This window comes from Balaenoptera ricei, chromosome 3 (assembly GCF_028023285.1).
Source record: "Balaenoptera ricei isolate mBalRic1 chromosome 3, mBalRic1.hap2, whole genome shotgun sequence".
In the NCBI taxonomy this organism is placed as follows: domain Eukaryota; kingdom Metazoa; phylum Chordata; class Mammalia; order Artiodactyla; family Balaenopteridae; genus Balaenoptera; species Balaenoptera ricei.
The window spans coordinates 175,249,042-175,274,551 of NC_082641.1; the positions used below are offsets into that span (position 1 = coordinate 175,249,042).

The 25,510-nt window shown below is 52.4% G+C and overlaps 1 protein-coding gene and 1 non-coding gene across 4 annotated transcripts in view; both read right to left on the reverse strand.

Moving 5' to 3' along the window:
• Positions 1-7,136: 7,136 nt before the first annotated feature.
• LOC132364246 (U6 spliceosomal RNA) lies at positions 7,137-7,243 on the reverse strand. The gene has a single exon (XR_009502785.1). It is a non-coding gene; the product is annotated as a U6 spliceosomal RNA (small nuclear RNA).
• A 2,799-nt stretch (positions 7,244-10,042) lies between these two features.
• PDE4A (phosphodiesterase 4A) overlaps positions 10,043-25,510 on the reverse strand; it is a 28,918-nt gene continuing 13,450 nt past the window's right edge. For all 3 annotated transcript variants that reach the window (XM_059918438.1, XM_059918440.1, XM_059918439.1), the window contains exons 3-15: positions 24,832-24,868; positions 24,640-24,710; positions 23,799-23,848; positions 23,505-23,617; positions 19,925-20,018; positions 18,153-18,376; positions 16,991-17,089; positions 16,730-16,894; positions 16,065-16,164; positions 15,782-15,936; positions 15,426-15,548; positions 14,776-14,958; positions 10,043-12,692 (exon numbers count right to left, since the gene is read on the reverse strand). In XM_059918438.1, coding sequence (XP_059774421.1) covers positions 12,012-12,692; positions 14,776-14,958; positions 15,426-15,548; positions 15,782-15,936; positions 16,065-16,164; positions 16,730-16,894; positions 16,991-17,089; positions 18,153-18,376; positions 19,925-20,018; positions 23,505-23,617; positions 23,799-23,848; positions 24,640-24,710; positions 24,832-24,868 — 2,095 coding nt within the window. In that variant the 3' untranslated portion in view covers positions 10,043-12,011. The remainder of the gene's footprint in view (positions 12,693-14,775; positions 14,959-15,425; positions 15,549-15,781; positions 15,937-16,064; positions 16,165-16,729; positions 16,895-16,990; positions 17,090-18,152; positions 18,377-19,924; positions 20,019-23,504; positions 23,618-23,798; positions 23,849-24,639; positions 24,711-24,831; positions 24,869-25,510) is intronic.

The window sequence follows — 25,510 nt, forward strand, 5'->3', positions numbered from 1 at the left end:
TGACTGCTTCTAATGTTCCACCATTAATTCTGATACTTGCCAAAACATTTTCTGTAATCTGTGCCTTAAGTTTTGCTGGAAAATTTATCAAGTTCAGGAAGCTCCCTCCTATACCTAGTTTGCTACATCTTTTTTAAAATCATAAATGGGTGTTGAATTTTCTAGATGTCTCTCATTCAATAGGTGGGTCCCAAGAAACTGCATTTCTAACAAGTTCCCAGTTGATGCTGAAGCTGCTCATCCAGGGACCACATTTTGAGACACTGGCGTCGAACAAGAATAATGGGTTAAAGGCAAATTCTGAGAAACAACATTTAAGGAGTAGAGGGAAGTAAGAGAAGGCCCGATAGAAACACAACAGCAGAAAATTATGAGAAAAACTAAGAAATGTACAGTGTCACAGAAGCCAAGTGGTGAAAAATTTGAGCACAAAAAGTTTAAAAGAATCACTATTAAATACAAAGCGGTTCAGAAAGAGACCTTCAAATGCTCGCTGGATTTGGCGATTGGAAAGTAAGCTTACTAAGAACCATTTTGGTAGAATTGTGAGGGTAAAGCAATAGATTCTGCAGATGTTTATTGAGTGCCTCCTTAGAACAGGCACTGTTGCCGAGGAGATAAACACTGAATCAGTGAAGGATGCTGAAAGAAGGAACATCTCTTTTGAGACATTTGGGTGAGAAGAGGCAAAGAAAGTACGCATGACAGCTAGAGAGGAATGAAGGGTTCAGGGAGGGTTTACGGTTTTGCTTTTGATTGAGAAGATAAAGCATGTTTATAAGCTAAGGGGAAGTTCCAGTATAGAAAGAGAAAACAAAGATGAAGGTGAAAGACAGGATGAACTCATAGTGATGATGAGCAAGTAACTTCCCACTCAATTAACTGGACAATGTCTAAGATAACTTTCAGCTCTGTGAAGGCCACTGTAGTTCTGGATGCTAGAATATCTGTGCAATACAACATACCTTCAATTCAAGGACTATCTTCTCCCTTGGGAGTGTATTCTGGTGCGTTTGTTTTTTAATTGGGCGAAGGAAGTATTTATTACTTGCAACAAGTAAGGAGAACACTGGGAATCCTGGTTTTAAAATATAAATGTTAGTGGGAATATACAGTATTGCAGAAGATAGAATATACAGTATTGCAGAAGATAGATAGAATTTAAGAAAATTAAATTTAAAAGAAAAAAGAATAGAGAAAACAGACTAGGTTTGAGACCCATATCTGTCACTTACTAGGTGCAGATCCTCTCTGGGCCTCATTTTCCTCCTCTGTAAAGTGGGGAATAGTAACAGTATCTAGCACCTGGCACACAGTAAGAATACAATAAATGTATTATTGTTATTATTATTTAAAATATTTATTATTTTTGGCTGTGTTGGGTCTTTGTTGCTGTGCGCGGGCTTTCTGTAGTTGCAGCGAGCAGGGGCTACTCTTCATTGCAGTGCGCGGGCTTCTTATTGCGGTGGCTTCTCTTGTTGTGGAGCACAGGCTGTAGAGCGCATGGGCTTCAGTAGATGCGGCACGTGGGCTCAGAAGTTGTGGCTCACGGGCTTAGATGCTCCGCAGCATGTGGGATCTTCGCGGACCAGGGCTTGAACCCGTGTCCCCTGCATTGGCAGGCGGATTCTTAACCACTGCACCACCAGGGAAGCCCAATGTAGTATTATTGACTAGGAACGAGGTAAGTACTAAAAATCTGAAATGCTAACATTAATCTGAATTATTAAGGTTTTCAAAGTCAGAATGATAATGATAACATTTTATTACCTCGTAGTACTATACCTGCATTACTTAAAATTCCTCACTGGCTCTCATTACCTGTGAAAAAATCAGTGCTTCCACCAACCCACCTGTCTTATTTTATGATGGTTTTGTAGCTCTCCAAGACCCTCAGGGTTGATACAGGAAGTGTGGCCTAAAAGGAGTGCAGCACCCTCTTGCGGGCCTTTGGGTAAAAAACGGAACTATTTCCAGAAAAGAAAAGGAGCGAGATTGGAGAAGCCCCAGAGTGTAGAAGGCCCTGATTTTGGCTTGTTCCTATTTTTTAAAAAATCAGCATTCTTCAGAACTTCTGGGAAAATTATATTTTTATAAATAAACAAGGACTCTCCCTCCTGTGAGCACCGGCACCAAATCCACACCTCAGGGTTGTAACTTTGATTTTGTTACACCAAATTTTAAGCCGGACACCCAGGAACACTTTTCAGACTACACATCCCAGGATCCCCTGGGATTTATTCAGTTGATTTAGACAACATTTGTGGGAAATTCGAAACTGCAGCCCGATGCTGACGTCAGCTCCCTCTTTGCCTTCACTTGCCCTCAGCTTCAGGGTCAGGAAAGATTAATAGCATTAGCCAAGGAGTTGGTGTTTCTTAAGTCTCAGCTATCGCAGGTGGATTCTCTTTCATTTCTAGCCCATGTCTTTCCCTTACTGATCATATTTCACCGTCTCTGACCATCTCCCAGTTCCTCTGAGGATTCACCAAGTGAACAGATGAGGCGGGAACAACAAATATTTCAGTGCCTACCATATTCCAGACCCTGTGTAGATACAACTGGGAGCAGAAGACATGGTTTCTGTCCTCCTGTAGCCTATGGTCAAGGGCAGTGAGGGGTGGACAGTTATTTGTATTTTATTAATGTACAACCAGAAACCCTGAGAAGTGCTCTAGGAAAAAGTAGCTTGCAGAAGTCATAAACAATGTATTTTTTGCCTTGTATTCATAATTATTCCTCTATTCTTCGTCTTGTTCACCATTTTATTTACTGGCACACAATAGGAGCTTCACCCATATTTGAACGTTGAGTAGACGAATTCTTGGTCACAGTGGATGTATGATAAACATTTGTGAGATTAAATGGAATTGGTGAGGTCATGCAGATGCTTCTCCAACGGTGTGGATTTCGCCAGCTCTGTGCAAGAGTAGAGCTACTTAGCCTGTTACGATTTTAGTTCAACCCAAGAAGCCCTTTTGACCTTTCTTTACCTGTTATCATCAGATACCTTGGAACTTCATGGAACAGAGTAATCCCTCTTTCAGGTAACAGCCTGCACATATCCAGTTGCTGAATAAGTACCTACTGATGATGTCAGGAGCTGTGAGAAGCACTTGATAAATATTTTAAGGCAGCTTTAGATCCTTCCTCCAGCTCCCATTTTAGGAGAAACAGCCCCAGTTCCTTAAACAACTTCTCATGTGACATGGTGAGTTCCTTTATCAGCTAGTTTCGCTCCCCCGCCCCCAAACATTTTGAGGGTGATTTGAGCCTTGCCTTCTCCCTCTCCCCAGCTGGGGATAGGAAAGCGCAGGAGGGGGCTTTGGGACTTCTCATGTACGGGGACCACCGAAGCCCTTGCCGGGGTCCTTCTCGAATTGCAAGGGAGGAAGAGATTACCCTCAGAGAGAGAAGGGGGATGAGGGGTTCTTTCAGGGTATGGGGATGGCAATGACGACAAACTCTCAGGAAGGGAGGGGACAATGCCAGACCCCTTCTCAGGAAGGAGGAGCAATACGGGGACCCTTGAGGAAGGGGGGGAGTATGACCCTGGGGGGGTCCCCTTAGGAAAGGATGACATAGGAGGGGACCCCTCAAGAAGAGGGGTTGAGGCCAGGGTCGGTCTCCCTCAGGAAGGATAATGCTGGGGCCCCATCAGCAAGGGGCCTGACACCAGGGTTCCCTAAAGAAGTGGGATCGACTCTGGCGTCGCTCTCAGAAAGAAGAGACGCTGCTAGGGTTCACTTCAGGAGGGCGAGAGGATGCTGGGGTCCCCCTCAGCACGGCAGGAATGACGCTAGGGTAACTCTCAGGAAAGGGGGATGACGCCGGGGTCTCCCTAAGAAAATGGGAACGGCGCTGGGGTCACTCTCAAGAAGGGAGTGATGCCAGGGCCCCTCACCCGCCTCAGGGTTCGTCGCACCTGCCTCGGTCCAAGTTCCTCGGCTCCCTCAGTCATCTCGTTCGAAAAGCGCAGCGGCCGCGCCTCTCATTGGCTGCTTTTTTGGCTAATGACAGCTACGACAACCAATCGTAGCTCGGGGAAGAAAATATCCCGCGCGACCTTGGCACGCCTTCTTCCCAGTCTACGCGCCGCGCACCTTCCTGCCTGCTGTAGTTCCTCAGACCCACTCTGGGGGGCGCACAGGGGTTCGAACGCCTAGTCCTACCTCCTTCCTGCCTGCTGTATTTCCTCAGACCCACTCTGGGGGGCGCACAGGGGTTCGAACGCCTAGTCCTACCTCCTTCCTCGCCTGTGACCCATTTTATAGAATAGTACCTACTTAGCAGGGCTGTTAGGAGAGTTAAGTGCAGTAATTTATGTAAAACAGTGCCTGGCACATGGTAATCGCCTGGCAAACCTGAGCTGTTATTATTTGCATTTTACAGCGAGGGAAACTGAAGCACAGCATGAGTAAGTGATCTGCTCAAACTAACTCAGTCATTAACTGGCAGAGTCGCGACCAGAATCCACAGTCCGTGTGCTTATCTACTATGCTTCTGTGGCTCCCAGATAACAAATACTGGCTATTTCTTTCCTCTGATTATGAAATAACTTCCCCTTGATTATGAAAGTAATACATGTTCATTGCAAAAATTCAGAAAACATCCAAGACTACAGAACAGAAAACACCAGTGTCTTTTAATCCATTCGCTGGAGACTGTAAATATTTTGATGAACAAACTGCTTTTTCTATGCACATATGTAGGATGGTATAAAGCAGAACATTTTTAAAAAATTTATTTTTATTTATTTATTTATTTTTGGCTGCCTTGGGTCTTCATTGCTGCGCAGGGGCTTTCTCTAGTTGCTGAGAGCGGGGGCTTCTCTTGTTGCGGAGCATGGGCTCTAGGCGCGTGGGCTTCAGTAGTTGTGGCTCGTGGGCTCTAGAGTGCAGGCTCAGTAGTTGTGGCGCTTGGGCTTAGTTGCTCCTTGGCATGTGGGATCTTCCCCGACCAGGGCTTGAACCTGTGTCCCTTGCATTGGCAGACGGATTCTTAACCACTGCGCCACCAGGGAAACCCATGCAGAACATTTTGAAGCCTGCTCTTCTCATTGTGAACATCTTGTCATTTCAATAAATATAGACCCACCTCATTGTTTTTATTTTTATTTATTTATATTTATTATATTTTATTTTTTAATTATTATTTTTTTAATCTATTTATTTTGGGCTGTGTTGGGTCTTTGTTGCTGCGCACGGGCTTTCTCTAGTTGCAGCGAGTGGGGGCTACTCTTCGTTGCGGTGCGTGGGCTTCTCATTGTGGTGGCTTCTCTTCTTGTGGAGCATGGGCTCCAGGCGTGCAGGCTTCAGTAGTTGTGGCACAAGGGCTCAGTAGTTGTGGCTCACAGGCTCTAGAGCGCAGGGTCAGTAGTTGTGGCGCATGGGCTTAGTTGCTCTGCGGCATGTGGGATCTTCCCGGGCCAGGGATCAAACCTGTGTCCCCTGCATTGGCAGGCAGATTCTTAACCACTGCGCCACCAGGGAAGTCCCACCTCATTGTTTTTAGTAAGTGCATATTACTCCATCATACAGGAAGCATAATTTCATGACTACCTAGTGTTGGACATCTGGGTTCTTAACAATTCTTCACTATTCCGACCAGCACTAGAATGGGCATTTGGTACCTGCAACTTTAGGTTTTCATCCAACTGGTTCTTTTTTTTTTTCAAATTTTTTTATTGGAGTAAAATTGCTTTACAATGTTGTGTTAGTTTCTGCTGTACAATGAAGCGAATCAGCTGTATATATATCTATATCCCCTCCCTCTTGGACCTCCCTCCTCATCCCCCCCCCCATCCCATCCATCTAGGTCATCACAGAGTACTAAGCTGAGCTCCCTGTGCTATACAGCATGTTCCTACTAGCTATTTTACTCCTGGTAGTGTATTTATGTCAAACCTAATCTGCCAGTTCATCCCACCCTTCCCTTCGCCCAATGTGTCCACATGTCAGTTCTCTACGTCTACGTCGCTATTCCTGCCCTACAAATAGGTTCATTTGTACCATTTTTCTAGATGCCACATATATGCGTTAAAATACGATATTTTTCTCTTTCTGGCTTACTTCACTCAGTATGACAGACTCCAAGTCCATCCACATCTCTACAAATGACCCAATTTCGTTCCTTTTTATGGCTGAGTAATACTCCGTTGTATATACGTACCACATCTTTATTTATTCATCTATCGTTGGACATTTTTTTTTTAAGTTATTTATTTATTTATTTTTGGCTGTGTTGGGTCTTCGTTGTAGTGCATGGGCTTCTCATTGCAGTGGCTTCTCTTGTTGAAAAGCACGGGCTCTAGGCATGTGGGCTTCAGTAGTTGTAGCACACAGGCTCAGTAGTTGTGGCACACGGGCTTAGTTGCTCCAAGGCATGTGGGATCTTCCCAGATTAGGGCTCGAACCCGTGTCCCCTGAATTGGCAGGCGGATTCTTAACCCCTGGGCCACCAGGGAAGTCCCTGGACATTTTTAAAATAAATTTATTTATTTGTTTTTATTTTTGGCTGTGTTGGGTCTTCGTTGCTGCGCGCGGGCTTTCTCTAGTTGCAGAGGGCGGGGGCTACTATTCGTTGCAGTGCGCGGGCTTCTCATTGCAGTGACTTGTTGCAGTGCACGGGCTCTAGGCCCGCGAGCTTCAGTAGTTGTGGTGCATGGGCTCTAGAGCGCAGGCTCAGTAGTTGTGGTGCATGGGCTTCGTTGCTTTGCGTCATGTGGGATCTTCCTGGGCCAGGGCTCGAACCCGTGTCCCCTGCATTGGCAGGAGGATTCTTAACCACTGCGCCACCAGGGAAGCCCCGCTGGACATTTAGGTTGTTTCCATGTCCTGGCTATTGTAAATCGTGCTGCAATGAACATTGGGGTACATGTGTCCTTTTGAATTATGGTTTTCTCAGCATATATGCCCAGTATTGGGATTGCTGGGTCATATGGTAGTTCTATTTTTAGTTTTTTAAGGAACCTCCGTACTGTTCTCCATAGTGGCTGTATCAATTTACATTCTCACCAACAGTGCAAAAGGGTTCCTTTTTCTCCACACCCTTTCCAGCATATGTTGTTCGTAGATTTTTTGATAATGGCCATTCTGACTGGTGTGAGGTGATACCTCACTGTAGTTTTGATTTGCAAAAATATGGAATGCTTCACGAATTTGCATGTCATCCTTGGGCAGGGGCCATGCTAATCTTCTCTGTATGGTTCCAATTTTAGTATATGTGCTGCCGAAGCGAGCACCAACTGGTTCTTTAGGATAAATATTTTTACAAGTGCAACGTTTGTGTCAAAATGCATGCACAGTTATGTTTTTGATGAATATTGTCAGACCACTCCTGGAAAGCTGTATGTGCTAATTTCTACCAGCACTAACGAGCTATGAAAGTGCTTTGCCTACCCCTGGATGATCCATCTTTTCATTATTTGCCAATAGGTGAAAAAAGAAAACTGTCTTCTTTTCATTTTACTTCCATATATTTTTATGCTGAGAAAAGAGGGAGAAATATTACCCACATCTCAGGATTTTGTGCATGTGAACTAAAATAGCGATAATAATATAAAAGTACCAGGCAGCTATCATTGTCAAACAGTCATTGGGTGAAGTGAGATCCCTGCCTTATTTCCCTGAATTTTCTCAACACTGTGAGATCACTTCTCAGCCTCAGTTTCCTCATCTGCAAAATGATAGTACATATCTCAAGAACAGCTGGAAAGCTGATAAAATAATCTGAGTAATGGGTTTAGCATAGGGCAGAGCCCTCTAAAGGCTGGGCGAGGTGGAGCCATTTGCCCCAGACCCCTGAAGCCTGCAAGTGGCTGATGTCAACTTCAAAGAATGAACCGACTCCACCCCTTCCCAGGGCCCCCTGTCCTGTTCAGATTACACAGCTTCTCTGCCCTTGGCCACCTTTCCCTGAGGAAAGATGAACTCCCCAACAGGAGAATTTTAAAGAGCCAGTTGACGGTCACATGCCACCTCTATCCTTTGACCCACATTCTCAGACTGTCACCAAGTCCCAACTCAGGAGGCATGTGGGACATCACTCCTACCCTTTTACACTTGGGAAAACTGAGGTCCAGAGCAAGAAGGCTCACCCAGAGCCACCCACCTAACCCCTGCAGGCTGGGATTGATACTGTCGCCTCCTGACCCCCAGCCCAACACCCTTTCCCCGACTCTGCTTCCCTTTGAAACACCCTCGGGAAAACAACTGTGTCTCCTCATTGCTTCTTGCGCAAAATTCACCCTGGAATTCCAGCCACCCTGGAAACTTCTACCTAGTTTTTCAGCTTTGCTCCTCCCCCCTGGGTCCAGGCTGGCCCCTGCTCCTCTGGCCCAGGATATCTACTATGAATCTTTAAGTCAAAGTCAAGCAGGAGAACCTTTGTATACATTAAACCCTCTACATTAACTCTCTCGCTTAAGTGCCAATACTGCACAGTCAGATATAGTAGCCATTGGCTAAACGTGGCTACTTAACGTAAAGGAAAATTAAAACTCCAGTTCAATTGCACTAGCCGCATTTCAGGTGCTTAATAGCCACGTGTGGCTAGTGGCTGCCTTATTGGATAGCGCAGACATAGAACATTTTTATCGTCATAGAAAGTTTCACTGGACACCCTCTCTAGTCTGGAACTTTTGTTAACCCCATTTTATAAATGAAACAATTGCAGGTCAGAGAGATCACGCCCAAGGTCACACAGCTACAACTGGGATCCAAACCAGTCCTTGGCCACTAGAGACAAATAGCAGAGTAGGTGGGTCGGCCTATCCTCAGATCCAGGGAAGCTGCCATCTTTTTTTTTTTTTTTTTTTTTCCAATATTTTTTATTTGGCTCCGTCGGGTCTTAGTTGTGGTGTGCAGGTTCTTCGTTGCGGCACGCGGGCTCTCTAGTTGTGGCTCTCGGGCCCTAAAGCACGCGGGTTTAGTTGCCTCGCAGCACACGGGATCTTAGTTCCCCGACCAGGGATCGAACCCGCATCCCCTGCATTGGAAGGCAGATTCTTAACCACTGGACCACTAGGGAAGTCCCAAGCTGCCATCATTTTGTTTCAGAAGACACATGCTGTGAATATATACCGGTCCCACTGTGCTTAACCACTTAAGGACTGTGTGTGTACATGTGTATCTCTGTTTATTACACACCAGAGGCAGCTCGTATTCTAACCTGAAAACCTGCGTCACAAACACTTCCTTCATCTTCATCTTTATTCACAAGGGAAGTTTTGCTAATTAGCATAATGAATGGCAGAAACGTTTTATTGGTGAAATCGGGGCTTGTTAATTAGGCTGATAAAGGTTAGAAAAATGGGCACCCAGGGGTGGAGTTAACAGTATTCAAATATGTGGATTGGTTAAAATATCTGAGACTCACTAGCTCCCCGATCTTGTATGAACTCGTTGGAAAAACAGAGCTAAAATCCCAAGCTGGTCCTGTGTGAACTTGGGAGGATTCAGCTTGCCTGATATACATCATAAGGTTCACAGGCTTTAGGATAGTCAAGTTTGTTTGTTTGTTTGTTTGTTTTGGTTTTGTTTTAATGCAGCCTGAGGGCTGCAACACTATCATGGCCAGAATTCATGGAACTTACAGATGTAAATTCTCTTGTGCTAATAAATCAAGTTTAATGTCTGCAGGGCAGAATTTGATCCAAGAGCTTTTATCATGACCTGGCAACCAGATGTTGGAGGTGGGGGTCAGTCAGGTTTCCAGGAATGACTTCGTGGTACCAGGAGAACCCGCGTTGCATCAGATATGCTCCACGTGAGACAAACAAGGCTTACCTGGGTCTGCTGGCCTCTAAAAACTGCGTGGTCTGAACCTCCACTTTACAACCTGCAGCCCCTGTGCCTGGACCTGGCCCAGGCCGGGGGGCTGCCTGCCGCCAAGCTGTCTGCACCCCCTTCAAGTTCTATCTGCTTGGGAAGGGGCAGGGACAGAGGCCGTTCATTTTCCCCACACCTCCCCAGACAGATAGCGAGAGAGACACACACCTTGAGAAACAGGATGGGAAAGGAAGCCACATCAGCCAGGAAGATGGGTGAAAGCCTCGGTTTAATTGGAGACAAGATCGAAGGATTGAGTATCGATCAGCAGACCTACTGACTGATCATCAAAGTGGAGCAGCTCAAGGGGGTACTGACTCCCCCCCACACACTCCCCGGGGTCCCTGTCCCCAGCTGCCGATCACTACTGGCCCTGGGGCCGGGGGAAGGGCAGGTTCTGCCCAGTCCTCCCTCACCCTCTCTGATGACATGACTCGCCGTTCAACAACAGTGCTGAGTCCACACTTCTGGGGTCTATGGTACAGTTTGTATAATACAGCAGGAATGGAGACTCCCATCGGGAGACCCCCAACCCCTCCTTCCCCTGAGTCAGCGGGGGAAGGGCAAGTTTATTTTCCCTTTTTGCCTCTGTAGAATAATTTACAAACCAACCTTACAGTATGTACAAAAAAAAAGAAAGAAAGAAAGAAAAAAACAAAGAAAGAAGGAAAACCAAAAAAAAAAAAAAAAAGCCCACTCCGGTGGCCGGCTGGGTCTGAAACTACTTTCACTACAAAAATGAACCCTGTACAGCATCGTGGGGGTGGGAGCGGGTGGTACTCCCCACAGGGAAGGACAGACAGATGGAAGGCTCGGGGGAGCTGGGGGCTACAGTACCGTGTGCTCCGAACTGGAGGGGAGAGAAATGAGAGAGAGAGAGGCCGGTCCTGCCCAGCTGCAGAGCCAGGCTGAGGGGCAGAGCGGAAGGGGAAGAGGGGGTCTTTCTTTCCAAACAGCCCCCCATGGCTTGGAGAAAAACGGCCTTGCATCTGTCTGTCGTATTGCTTGGGGGAGGAGCTAGGGGTAGAGGGGGAGGCTTGGCAAGGTGCGGGCAAAGGAGAGATGACCTTGGCTGCCAGGGTGGGAAGGGCTGCCCAGAAAGGGGGCGTGGGGGTACACCGTTATTGCTTCCTCCTAGGGCAAAGAGTCGGGGAGGGGGGCAGGAGGATGCTGGGGAGGGGGCTGTGCCCACGATGGGGACTCTGGGCCTGGCCTTACTCCACCCAAGGTGCAGGTGGGAGCCACTGCAACCCCCTCTCCTATGGCCGTGGGAATCGTTAAGGCAGAAACAAGAGGAGAAGCAGCTGGAAGGAGGGGTGCGGCTCCAAGCCATCCCCCGCCCCCGCAAACGGAGAAAATTCAAACGGAAACCAGACTGGAAGGGGAAAGGGGTGGCCAGTGGAGGGGGGAGGTGGATCACGCCCTCCTCAAACCTCAGACCCCAGGTGGGTGGTGTGAATGTCCCTCCAACACCCTACCCCTGCAGCCTTAAAATCCCCGTCTCCCCCCTGCCCGTCCCCCAAGTCAGTATTGCCAGGTTTGTGCAAAATGAGGCTGAAGACTTCTGGGGGGGACGTCAGAGAGCTCATGGGGCGCCCCCTCCCCGCCCCCAGAGGCCTCGCCCAGAATGGCTATTCCTGGCTGGGTTCTAGAGACCCTCCCAAATTCAGAAGAAAAGTCTGGAGGGAGACCCTACACCAGGTGAAGAGACCAAAGAGGCCGGAAGACTGAGCCTGGAACCTGGGGCGCGGGGCGGGAGGGGGGAAGGGGGGGGGAAGCGGGGGGGGGAAGGGGGAACGTGGGGCTCTGGGGGGGAAGCGGGGGGAGGGGGTTGCAGCTGGCTGAGGGGAGCTGGGAACGGGAGCATCTACAGTTGCTGTGTTTCATCCTGGGTTTTTTTGTGTTTTTTTTGTTTTTTTTTTCTAAAAATGTAACAATTAAAATTCCAAAAATAAAATCCCTTCCGGGACCTCAGCCCCTTGTTCCCCAGCCCCCACCTCCAAAAAGAGGCCCCATGGGAGGGGGTGGGGGGAAAGGGGAAAAAAAGAAAAGAGAAAAAACCCCACTTTTCTGTTTTCTTTTTTCTCAGGAGGCCCAAGAGTCTTTGAGGCAGTGGAGGAGGTGGGGGGGTGATGGTGGTGGCGGGAGGCAGGGAGGCCAACGGGGTGTAGAGGCCGAGGCTCAGGTAGGGCCTCCAGCTGACCCCCACCCTCCAGGAGCTGGGAGTGTGGATGGATCCTCGCCCGATGTTCCTGTGCAGGCACAGCACGCCCTTTTGGCAGCCCGATCCTCTTTTTGGGCCCCCACCTCGGCCGCCGTGGAGGGGAGGCCCAGAAGGCCCGGGTCCTCCTCTGGAGGGGGCGGGGTCCTCAAGACAGGCAGAGGGAGGCTCTCAGGAGACAGGGCAGGGGGGCTGCTGCAGCCTACAGATGCATCTGGGGGCGTGGACGCGTCCTGACCCTTAGCCACACTATCTGCTGAGTCTGCTTGCTGGGTCAAGTACATTTCCTCTACCTCCGCCTCCGCAGACTGGTCCTGGCCATCGATCTCCAATGGTTCCTCAGCTGGGAACACATCCTGGGCGGTGGACAATTCCTGCACTTCAGTTGCACCTGGGGCAGTGGACACCTCCTCCTCTTCTTCCTCCTCCAGCGTCAGCTCAAACTGGAACTTATCCAGTGGAGGGGGGTGGCCTGGTCCCCCGGGCTCCTCCTCGGGTGGTGGCGATGGACTCTGCCGAATGGCGCTGTAGTACCAGTCCCGGTTGTCCTCCAAAGTGTCCAGGATCTCTTGGGCATCTGGGTGAACCAAGTCAGCCCACGTCTCCCACAGCGGGTGTACAATGTAGTCGATGAAACCCACCTGAGGGACGGAGAAGGAAGAATAAACCAGGGATCTGCTGGTGCAGATGGCACCGCCATGCTGCGGGATCTAATAAAAAATTTTTTTAAAGTCTTTATTGAATTTGTTACAATACTGCCTCTGTTCTATGTCTTGGTTCCTTGGCCACGAGGCATGTGGGATCCTAGCTCCCCGACCAGGGATCGAACCCACACCAACCCCCACACTGAAAGGTGAAGACCCAACCACTGGGCCGCCAGGGAAGTCCCAAAGATCCCGCATGCTGCGTGGCGCGGCAAAAAATAAAAAAAATAAAAGATGTTGATACCCTTGGACCCAGCAATCTTGCTTCTCCAGGGCCACCCTGGAAAAACTCTTGCACAAATAAGAAAAAAAGAAAAAAAAACGCGTATGAGATGCAAACAAAAACTGGTAACACCTCCATATATACATCAGTTGGGAATTAGTTTATTTTTTTAAGTTATTATTTTTTTTTTTTGGCCACACCGTGCGGCATGTGGGATCTTAGTTCCCCGACATTCCAGGGAGGAATGGCTGGAGCTTCAACAGCATCTGTGACCACAAGAGACATCTCTGAGGAGAGAAGCCCCAAGCTTCGCATGATAGAAGAGAAACACTGAAAGTTCTGGGGTGCCTGCCAACTATGTGGAGCCAGAGAGAGCCAAATTCTCTTTCTCCAGACTTTCCTTACATAAGAGAAAAAAAAAAAATCAATAAAGCTTTATCCTGTTTGAGTCACTGTGAATTCCTAACTACTAAACACTTATATGTCCACCAACAGAGCAATCACTACACAACACAAACCATTATCCATCTGTCTCTGTGGGAATACTATATAGCAGTGAAAAAGGATAAGCTTAATCTATGTGTAATAATGTGGACAGATCTCCAAGTCATTTTTGGAAAGAAAAGGCAAGCTGTATAAAAATAGGTATACATTGGGATTCCCTGGCGGTCCAGTAGTTAGGACTCCGCACTTTCACTGCCAAGGGCCCAGGTTCAATCCCTGGTCGGGGAACTAAGATCCTGCAAGCCATGCGGTGCTGCCCCACCCCCCAAAAAAGGTATATATTGATACAGTTTATATTTTTTAAAAAAGCTAAACCCACAAACTATTGCTATTAAGTTGCTTGTGAACATAAATACATAATAAAACAAGCAAAACTGGTTTTCATCAGGGGTTTGGGGCTATGTGCATGCCCTGGGAACATTTGGAAGTGTTTGGAGACATTTTTGGTTGTTACCGCAGGAAGGGGAGGGTGTTCCTGGCATCTGGTGAGTGGAGGCCAGTGACGCTGCTCAACACCCTACAATGCACAGGACGGTCCCACCACAAAGAATGATCCAGCGCCAAACGCCAGCAGTGTTGAGGGTGCATAACCCTGGATGGGAAGGGCATACACACCGAACCGGGAAGAGGAGGTCTCACCAGGGAGGAGGCTGGAAGCAGGAAGAGTGAGAAGCTCTCATAGTCACACTTCAGTGTTGTCTTTTACGAGACTGTGTTTCTGTCCCTTTCGTTAAATTAAAAAGGCATGTGATGAAGACGAGTCACTTAACTTCATTTCAAAATCCACCAAGCGACTTCCCTGGTGGTCCTGTGGTTAAGACTCCGCACTTCCAGTGCAGGGGGGCACGGGTTCAATCCCTGGTCAGGGAACTAAGATCCCGCATGCCACGTGGCGTGGCCAAAAAACAACAACAACAACAACAACAAAATCCACCAAAACTCAGGCACAAAATGAGTGGCCAGGTTATAGGGAAACCGAGAGGCTGAAAGGACATGAAGTCTGTAACTAAGGGCCAGGTAAGTGTTATTACTGATGTTATGGCAGTTGCTACAAATGAGTTACAACTGTCTGGGTGCAAATCTACAACTTATGAGTCCAGAGGCTCAGTTCAATTGTTTTGTGGAGGAGAAAGTGTTGCCTATTTCCCATCAGGATAGAGAAGGAAAAAACAGACAAAGGCAAACTTCACACTGTGTACGGGCAGGTTAGGCCCTCTTGGGCCTTTGGAGCTCCAGGCCGGTGTGGGGTGAGGAGGCCCGCCCTGCTCTCTGCCAGTGGTGCGGAGACTGTACCTGAGACTTCTCCACCGAGGCCGTGTGCTTGTCGCACATGGGGCTGATCTCCATGCCACGTTCGCGTTCACGGTCGCCCTGCTGGAAGAACTCGGCCATGATGCGGTCGGTCCACTGGCGGTACAGCTCCAGCGGCTTGGTGGGGTTGCTGAGATCTGCACAGTGCACCATGTTCCGTAGGACCTGTATGGGGTGGGGGACCTTCAGAGGCCGTGTCCCCCTCCTAGTCTGAGGCCTCAGGCTTCCTTACTTCCCCTTTGGAAGGAGAGTAGGGGAGAAGGGGTAGCGGGGAGATGGAGAAAGGTAGAAGAGGTGAGGGAAGAGGGTCGATGAGTGGTGGAGAGAAGGGGAGAGATGAGACGAGGTTGATGAGCAAAGGGCAGAGGGAGGGAAGGGAAAAGAGGCGGTGGGGAGACAGGGGTGTGGGGGACATGGAAACGGGTTGATGAGGAAAGGGAAGAGGGAACTGGAGGAGATGGCGGGAGATGGGATGGAGAGGTGGGAGTTGGAAAGGGTTAGATGGGAGAGGAGAGAAAAAGAGACAGGAAGATGGGCAACCTGGAAGCTGGAGCAGAGGGAAGGGCAGCAACCCAGACCTAAGGGGGGAGGGGAGGGTCCAATCTCGCTATACGGTGTGGGGAGGGGGGCACCTGGATGCGGTCGGCATAGTTATCCAGCAAGAGCACCCCCGAGCTGGTCACTTTCTTGGTCTCCACCATGGTCTTCAGGTCAGCCAGGAGGGTCATGTGCTTGGACATGTCCGTGGCCAGCACCTGTGGGCAAGAAGTTGTCACAGGGGCCGTCGAAGCCTGGCCGCCCGCTGTACTGACCTGGGCAGGGCCTCTGGAGTTTTCACTCCGCACAATCAGCCGCCACGACCCACTCCCAAAGGCCGTCTCCCCCACTAGGGGCCCTTCTATCCCAGACTCAGACCTGGCCCTCCCCAATGCCCCCTTGCCCCAAAGGTGACCATTCCCGCTCTGTCCCCGCCCCTCGCCCCGCCCACCATGTCGATGACCATCTTGCGCAGGCTTTGCCGCTGGCGCTTGCTGAGGTTCTGGAAAATGTCGCAGTTGTCTTCCTGCAGCAGCTTGAAGCCCACGGCCAGGTGGTGATTCTCCAGCACCGACTCGTCATTGTACATGAGCGCCAGTTCAGAATCTGTAGCCCAGGCAGGGTCGGGCAGTCAGGGGAGGGGAGGACCCACCCAGGGCGCGCCCCCGCTAAGAGGGGAACCGCAGGCCCCGCCTCCAGCCCAGCAGGCCCCGCCCCCGTGGCGGGCCACTCACTGGTGTTGATGAGGAACTGGTTGGAGACGCCAGGGTGGTCCACATCATGGATGGAAGCTGCGAAGAGGGCGGCGAGAATCTCCAGGTCCGTGAACACGGCCTGGGGGCAGAGGGAGACGGGTTAGAAAGATGGGGAGTCAGAGAGACTGGATGAGAGAGAGATGGGGAGTCAAGAAAGATGGGGAGGGCTTCCCTGGTGGCGCAGTGGTTAAGAATCCGCCTGCCAGTGCAGGGGACACGGGTTCGAGCCCTGGTCCGGGAAGATCCCACATGCCGCGGAGCAACTAAGCCCTTGCGCCACAACTACTGCGGCTGCGCTCTAGAGCCCGCGAGCCACAACTACTGAAGCCCGCACGCCTAGAGCCCGTGCTCCACAAGAGAAGCCACCGCAATGAGAAGCCCGCGCACCGCAACGAAGGGTAGCCCCCGCTCGCTGCAACTAGAGAAAGCCTGCGCGCAACAAAGACCCAGTGCAGCCAAAAATAAATAAATAAATTTATAAGAAAAAAAAAAAAAAGAGAAAGATGGGGAGTCAGGAGAGAGAGGAACGGGGTCAGAGAGAGATGGACGTCAGAGACTCAGGGTCAGAGAGGAGGTAAACAGAAGACTGGAGATGGATAGTGTGGGGGGCAGCTGGGGAGACATGGGGGCCAGGCGATGCTCACATCCAGCGCAGGTGTGGCCAGCAGCACGTGGGTGGACTGCAGCACGTCAGCCGCGTGCAGGCTGTTGTGGTAGGCCACATCGGGGTGGTAGTGGTCCTCCAGGGTCAGCATGTATGTAACCATCGTGTCCACCGGGATGCGGAACTTTTTCAGCAGGTCCCGCTCCTGAGGGCAAGAGTAGGGGGCGGTGACCCTCACACCGGCCCTCCGCTCCCTGCCCCGCCCCCTCCCTTGCATCCAGCCCCACTCAGCCCGCCCTACCTGGAATATCGTGTACATGATGCAGCTGAGGGAACGGCCCCCCGCATAGTCCGACACGCAAAAGATGTTCAGGCCCCACTTGTTCAGATTTTCCAATTCCTGGTGGAGATGGAGGCCAGAGGTCAGGAGCCCCCAAGGCCCAGGGCCCTCTAGACTCTTTTCTAGGAGTTCAGAACCCTGGTCTGAATAGTGGCACCATTATCGCTCACCCAGTAGGTGGCATGTTCAGCAGTACAGAATTTACTGCCCAGGTCCTACTGGGCCAGAAAATAACAAAGCAACCCCAGAGTCTACTGAGTGTGTATTATCCACCAAGCACTGCACTAAGCGCTTGATTTCACATAGCAGGTGACGGAACTAAAACTCAGAGCAGTGACATGACTTACCCGAGACCCTGCATCTTACAAGTGGCAAAGCTAGGATGTGAACCCAGCGTGGCTGACCCCAAAGCACAGCTCAGCCTCAGTTAAACTGCTCTTGGGCGCTGAGAGGAAAGGAACATGGGCTTATTTTCCCTGTCTCCCCAGAATTCAGAACAGCACCACCACATAGTAGGTGCTCAATAAACACTGAATGACTGAATATAGCCCTGGCCAGTACTGGCACGCAGAGGGTTACAATAAATGTCAGCTGAGGGAGCCACTGAGCTTGCATCAAGTCCACTGTACAAATCAATGTGGGAGCCCCTTGGCTTAAGATTTCATGGAAAAGCCAGGAGGCAAATCCGGGTCTGGTCTGTAGTGGATGCTGTTTGGGTTCTGCCCAGATTCCCTTCACTGGTCAATGCACCCATCACCCAGCTGCTGGGGCTGTTGCTTACAAAGACTCACAGCTGCCCCTTGTCAAAAATCTGCTCTTCCCCCACAGGAGCTATGTGAAGGGGGTGATGCCATCCACCCTGGGGACAGCCCCCAGCCCATGACTGACACAAGGGTATAAAATGCCAGCACACTTGCCTCAAGGTGGGCTCAACTCAGTGCTGTTGTTCATACTCCAGAGCCCCCTGTGGACACCAGCTGAGACCACGCCCTCTCTCCTGAGAGTCTCATAAAGCAGGTACACCCGAATACTCATCTCAGGCTGATCCAAAGCCCAGTCCTTCTTTGGGCCCCAGGAGAACCCTGCCCCTCTCCAGCCCAGCCCCCGCTGAGGCCCCACCCACTTGGGCCAGGAGTTCCTCTTGATCGGTCTTCACCCCAAAGCGGGGGATGCTGGAATCGTTCAGGCTGCTGCTATGCATCAGCTTCTTCACCCCGGTGATCTGAGACATCGGCTGGAACTGTGGCCCAGGCGGCGGAGGCTGCTGGGAAGGTCTCTGCCGTGGCACTTGCTGTTTTTCTCGATCCTTCATTGCGGGTGATGGGATCTCCACTTCATTCTGCTTGTCTGCAGAAGATAGAGGAGAAGCCAGCATGAGAACCTCACAGAGGCTCCCTCATCTGGCTCTTAGACGCCCCCCTCAACCCCTCAAGCCCTGGGAAGTCTCACCCAGGAGGGCAGACCTATTCCGGGTGTCATGCTGTTGGTTACTTATGGACTGGAAACCAGAGAGGAGGTAGGAACTCTTCTGGGAGGTGGTGGGCTGGAGTGGGGACCCTGGGGCCAGCCCAGAGCTATGGGGTAGCCCCAGTCCAATCACCAAGTTTGGCATGGGGGTGGCGTGGGAAGTCAGGAAGCAGGGTGGGGATGCTAGAGAGAGCCACCGCCTGCCTCGGATAGGCAGGGAACCTTATCCAGCAGGCAGGGAAGACACCCCCATGGTGACCCAGAGGCGGGTGGAGGTGGACAGCGCTGGGAGGCGGGAGGGAAGGGTGGTCTCTGGCTCCATGGACCCCCACCCCCACCCCCTGGACACCAGCCTGCCTGGGGGCCAGCCCCAGAAGCCCCTTTCCTGAGCTCTTTAGGGTTTCCAGAGCCCAGCCAGGGCCACTCATTGTGACCTGGGGCCCGCCAGTCAATGACAGGGCCTAAGAGAGCTCATTTGCATGCCGTGCTCTTATTGGCTGGATCTCAGGCACACCACACCCCCATTGGCGGGAGTGTTTGAAACTCTGAAACCTTCTTTCCAGCTTGGTGGGGGGGTACCCTGAATTCCGGGACCTTTGGTGATAAATTCTGAGGGTGAAATTATCCTGAGTTTGTGGGGGATATCCTCAGCTAGGTCTCTTGGGTTCAGGATGAGGTTAGGATGAGTTGGAGATCCCCATGAGCTTGAGGGTTCCAATGAATTTGGGGTATTCTACTGTCTTCAGGGTTCCACTGAGTTAGGAAATTCTCCTAAGTTTGGGGAATCACTTACAGGTTCTTAAGCGGGAGAATCCTATTAAATTTGGGTATCTAAAGTTTGGGGGGGTCTACTGAATTTGGGGGGTCATACCAAGTTTGGGGATTCTACTGAATTTGGGAGACTTTTCAGCTTGGTGGAAAGGTTTAGGGGTCTTTTATGGGCTCTTAAGGGCAGGGGTTCCCTTAAGTTTGAGAACCCTACTGAGTTCGGACATCTCTCAAGTTTGAGGGGTCTTCTGAATTTGGGGGGGCGGAAATCCAAGTTTGGAGATTCTAGTGAATTTTGGGAGACTTTTCAGCCTGGAGGCATTTTAAAGTTTAGGAATTCTATTTGAGTTTGGGAGTTTCTTGGGGTCTTGAGATTAAGAGTTCCAATGGGGTTCCCCTGAGTTTGGAGGAGCTTTGCAGCTTGGAGAGATTTTTAAATGTGTGTGTTCTATAGAAGTTGGGGTCCCACTAAATTTGGGGGCATCGCGATATAGGAGCTCTTGAGCGTGGTGACTTTGACCTTTGGGGAGTTGAGTCAGGGTCCCCTGGGCAAATGTGGGCAACAGGACCCAGGGTCTGGGGTGGCCCCCTGCAGTCCAGTTATGCAATGCCTTCCCCCCCCCCCCCATAACCCACACACAAGTGCCGCCCTTCACTCACCTAGGAATGTGGTGGAGATGTACTCTGAGACCTGGTTTCCTGACCTGCTCATCTCTGACAGGTGTGTGAGTTCACGGTTTAGCATCCTCTTGAACTAAGGGGAAGGACGCAAGAAGGAAGGAATGATGGGGTCATGGCAGGTGTGGGTGGGGGGGTGAGGCCAGGCCCTCTCAAGAAACTTCTGAAGAACCCATGAGTCCCTCTCACTTCTCTGCTCAGCCAACAGAGTCCTTAGCAGGCTGCTAGAGGGGAGGGGTCAGTCCTTCCTCTCCTCCCAGCTCTGGATGGGGGTCCCCAGGCTTGGGGAGTCAGGACTCAGCATACCCCTCCCTGTCTGAGGAAGCGGGGCTCCTCTCACCATACTCCCTCCTTCTCCCCCCAAGGAGGAGCCAGAGGGGCACCTGTGGAAGGGAGGGGCTCCTACCTAACAGGGAGCCAATGGGGTGTCAGGAGAATCCCATCACCATGGTGATGGGAGTCTCCTTAGCAACTCCCCCTCCAACCAGCTGCTGAGCTGGGGAAAGGGGGGGCAGCCGGCAGGCCCTTTAACCCCTGCCTTCCCAGAGCAACCCCTGGCCCAGGTCTTCCCAGACAGGGACCCTACTCCCTGGGGTCCCAGCCCCCAGCCCCCAGCCTGGTTTGGAAGGAGGGAATGTAGTCCTGAAGTTCTGGGTGGAGAGGTTTGACCAGGGCAGGGAGAATAGTGAGCTGAGGAAACCCTAGTTCAGTCACCCAGGGGAGGGGGTTCCCATCATAGCCCCCTCTCCCCCAACCTCAGAGTGGTGGACAGATGCACAGATGGACGGAGTATACCCAGAACCAGGCTGGGGGCTCCTTCTGGTCCCCCCATAGCACTTCACACAAGCATCTGCTGTGACATTGTGCATGAGGAGAAAGGGCATCGGCTCCCCACCCCCAAGCTCCACCAAAGCACCCCCAAAGCAGGAGCAGACTCTGTCCAGAGAGGCAAGAGGGACATTCAGCAGGAAGGGTGAGCCCGCATGGCCCACATCAGGACGAGCGCTCCTTCCTCCCAGTGCTGCCAGAGGCCTGGACACACATAGAGAGTCAGACACACACACACACACACACACACACACACAAACACACACTCACACACATACACACAAGATGGACCCACAAAGTCACACAACCGCACACAGAGTCACAGACTCCCATATTACACAGTTCTACACAGCCCCAGACGCACAAACCAAGGAGCATACACAATAAGGCAGTCGCTGACACTCAGGGTCACATGCCCCAGAAAAATCACGCCGCTCTGGGCTCATAAACATGGCCCCAAACACAACACCACAATCGGAGCCACGTGATTTCAGCCAGGGCCACCCCCTGGTCCCTGACCCAGGCAAACAAGCATATAGTCAGGCAGCCCCCCACCACTGCAGACACACACGTGTGTGCACTGACAGTCACACCCAGAGAAAGACCCACACCCCCAGCCACCCGCCATCCACGCCCAGCCCTGGGCCACACACAGAGACCCAGTCACAAGGCTTCATGTCCAGGCCGCACACGTGCACAGCTGCACACACAAGCCTAGACTGGGGGCTGGAGGGTCTGAGGTGGGAGGACCAGAGCCGGGTCTCCTGCCCATCCTCCACCCCGAGTTCCCCTACCTGGTCCCACCAGCCCACCAGCCATGGCTTGGAGCAGGTCTCGCAGAAGAAATCCACCAAGGGCATCTTGGAGTCTTAGCCCTGCTCAGGGCTGCCGCACACAGAGGCTGGGCTTGGGGAGTCCCGGGATTAGCAGCTACTGTGCGGGGGGGCGGGGGGGCAGGGTGCTGGGCAGGTGGGCAGTGGAAGGGGGAGCCGCGGAGGGGCCTGGGCCGGCCCAGCAGGGCTGGGGGCTCCCTTCCCCTCCGCGCTCCCGGCAGCAGACCTGGTTACATGGTCCGCCAGCCCCTGGCCCCGATGGGCACTCCGGCGGTGGCGGCTGGAGGCGGCCAGGGACCCCTGCCCATGGGGTGGGGGGGCAGGGTAAGGGTCCCAGGAGGAGGCCTCGGAGGCTCTGGGCTCCGTGTGTTCGCCTGTGTGTGTGCGTGTGCGTGCTCACTGCAGCGCTGGCAGGCTGCACTCGATGTCAGGTGGTGCTGGAGGTGGGGGGGGCGTTAAAGGGGCATTGGAGCCCACGGGCCTCGGGCAGGACCCGGCTGGAGCTGCTGGGCAGAGGCAGGGAGGCACGCATACCCTGGAGAGGACGTGCCCCCTCCGGGGACACACCCAGAGACAAAGACACACACCCACATGCTCCCCACACAGACACACCCACACTCAGACACACCTTCCACGCCAATACAGCCAGACACTTGACACACTCATGCACTTGAATACACTCCAACACCCAAATGCTCTCCGTCCTTTGCTGACCACACACACACACACACACACACACACACACAGAGTCCCAACTCTGTTGTTCAACACATTTATAGGTATATAGTTGACCTCACAGAGATACAAATGCCTTCAGACACACCCCTTCCAAGAACGCAGACTCACACTCAGATGTGGAGACACACACTAAGGGATAAACACCCAGATACTGGACACACTTACAGACACACTCAACACACCCACAGACACACTTGTAAACAAACACAAATACCCATGTGGCCTTAGACACATATGTGCCCTGACAAATCCATAAGGGGATACTCACACTCACACCCACAGACACACACGCACACACCCCATCGCAGAAATACACCCACAGACCTACATTCAGAGACACGGTCACATTCTCGGATGCTCAACACACCCTCAGGGACACAAGCGCCCTCAGACTCACATGTTCACAGACAAACCTCCACCCATGGGTGTATGCACCCCCCAACACAGACACCTCTACCTGCACATTCACTTCCTGATAGGCATCCCCCCACAAGGGCTGCTATCATGCTGCACAACTCCAGGAAGTGTCATTCACATTGCCTGCTTTCTGAATGGTGTCCCCTGGAGTTGTGCAGTGCACAGTCTGCACAGCTGTACATGGAAGCCTTGCACCCTCTCCCGCAGCCCTGCAAGCGCGCACACACACACACAGAGTTACAAACACATGGAGATATACACTCAGATTCACATCTGGACCAACTCACACCTCTAGACATACACACCCCTCTGCCACAGCCCCCCACACTTACAGCCCCGTGTAATCAGCTGTGCACACCTATACACACTCCATAGATACACAGGTGCACGCCACTCCTGCTGGATCCTAGTGGAACACACCTTCCCGCGCTGCAAATGTGTAGCCAACAAATCAACAGCCACATAGACCCAAAGCCACAGATGCACATTCATAAACCATACAAACATACAACCCACCCCCCAGGAGAGATGGTCGCCTACGGACACGCACACATACAAACACGCACACACATACACCCCAGGGCCCCCCAGCCCTGGGAAAAGTCAGAATCTATAGGCGCTACAAAGTCCGCCCAGGGATTGACCCCACCCCATAGGCTCTAGCCACAGGCTGACCCCGCCCACCAGCCACGCCCCACAGTTAACCCCGCCCCCGCAGTTGGCCCCACCCCACAGGCCTTGCACACCTTGTGGGACGCCATCTCGCTGACAGAGCGGTAGGTCTGCATGGTCTCCAGCTGCTCCAGACACCAGTCGAGCTCCTCCAGCGTCTCCCGGGCCAACTGCTGACACGTCTCTTCTGGAGAAGGGGCAGCCGGGGCAGTGACTGAGAGGGTCCACATGCAGACCCCCAGAGGTGATGGGGCCCCCCCAGGTGAGTAGGGTGCAGGGAGAGGGGGGTGAGACAGGCTCCCCGGGTGAGGGACGCCCCCCACTGGGGCAGCAAGAGGGGCCTTTCCCATCCGCCGGGGCTTAGTTACCTGATAGTGTGGCCTTGCAGACGGGGTTTGGGCCGCCCAGCGGGGACCGCCTGCAAAGAAATGGGGCTCCAACAACAGCCTGGTCCTCCCCCATCTCTGCTTCCCCCTGTCCGTGAAGAGTGCTGATTTTCCTTTTTCTGAGCCCTCTCTGTGCTGCCATGTACTCTGCCCACAGCCTCTCACAGAGCCCCACAAGAACCCATTTTACAGATGAGGAAACTGACGCTCCAGGAGGTGAACTGGCTTCCTCAAGACTACACGGCTGGTAGGGTCAGGTCCTGTGTCTCCGAAGTCCCTGCTTCCCTGATCATCCCTCCCCCCAGCTCCTTGAACTTGAGGATGGCTCTGCCCCCCCACTCCCAGAGGGACCAGCAGCTCTCAGCCACACCCCTGCCCCCAAATAATAACAACTACTTCTATTTAGTGAGCACTTACTATGTGCTGGGCAATATTCTAGCACTTTCTATATATCACCTTCTGAACTCCTCATAGCAGCTCTCTAATGGAGACACTATTAAATTCCCGTATTACGGAGGGGAAACCGAGGCACCACAGGATGCTATTTGCCCAGCAAGTTGGCATCAGGGCCAGGAGTGGCCCAGAGGCTGGGGCGGCTGGCCACCCAAGAATTCTGTCCAGACCCCCCCATCTTTATTTATAAAAGTTTCTGCGTCTTAGGCATTCGAATCACAATGATTTACTGGCTCAGAGGGAGCTGTCACCTGAACAGAGGCTCAGAGAGGTCAAGTGCCTGCCTGAGGTCACACAGCAGCACGGAGAGTCGAACCCAGGTGTGCTGAGCCTCATGATCATGGGGCATTGGGGCCCAGCCTCCACTTACTTGTTGCTGGGAATGGGTACATTGGTCAGGAGGGAGAAGTTGCTGCGAACGCTCCGGAGACTGGCCAGCACCTGGGTTGGGGAGCCACAGTGAGGAAAGTGGTCCACCCAGAGGGGCAGCGGGGGCTGGGCCCCTGTCCCCAAGTGTGGGGTAAGGTTAGAGCCCCTTCCCTCCTTAGGGGAGGGGTCTTACCTGGGCGAACGGTGTCACGATGAGGTCCTCTGCATGCCTACAAGGACAGGGGCAGGTCAGGAGTCCTCACAGTGGGACCCCCAAGGGCCTGGGGTGGAAAGGGGCTGGGGTGCAGGGAAGCAAGTCTCTGCGGGGGGGGTCACTCTGGGGGGACTGGGCCCGGGGAGGCTGGTGGGCACGAAGGGGGCTCTGTGGGTCGATGGGGGGAGGACATTTACACCTCACAAGGGTGGCCACGCTGCGGGGGGCCGGGCAGGGAGAAGGGCTCAGGGGTGTGGGTGGGCGCAGAGACAAAAGGAGGGCGATGAACACACCATAGGGGCTGGGCTTGGGGAGACCAGCGGCGGGGAGGGCGCGGAGGGCCGGAAGGAGCCGCGGGGAGGTGAGCTGGATGCCTGATGGGTAGGGGCAGGGCTGGAGGACCGGGTGAGAGCGAAGGGGGCTGAAGAGATCGGGAGTGCGCACACCTCCACAGGTGGTCATGATAAGGGGGGCTGGCTTTGGGAAGCCCGGAGTGGGGGAGGAAGAAGGGGGTCAGCCAAGGTGGACACTCTGGAAGGAAGTGGTGGCCAGGGGGGGGCTCCCTTCTTGCTGGAGAGACGGGATGAGGTGGGCCAGGTCCCCAAAAACCAAGGGGTAGGAGTGGGCTTGGGCAGGTCGGGTGGGCGGGTACTATATG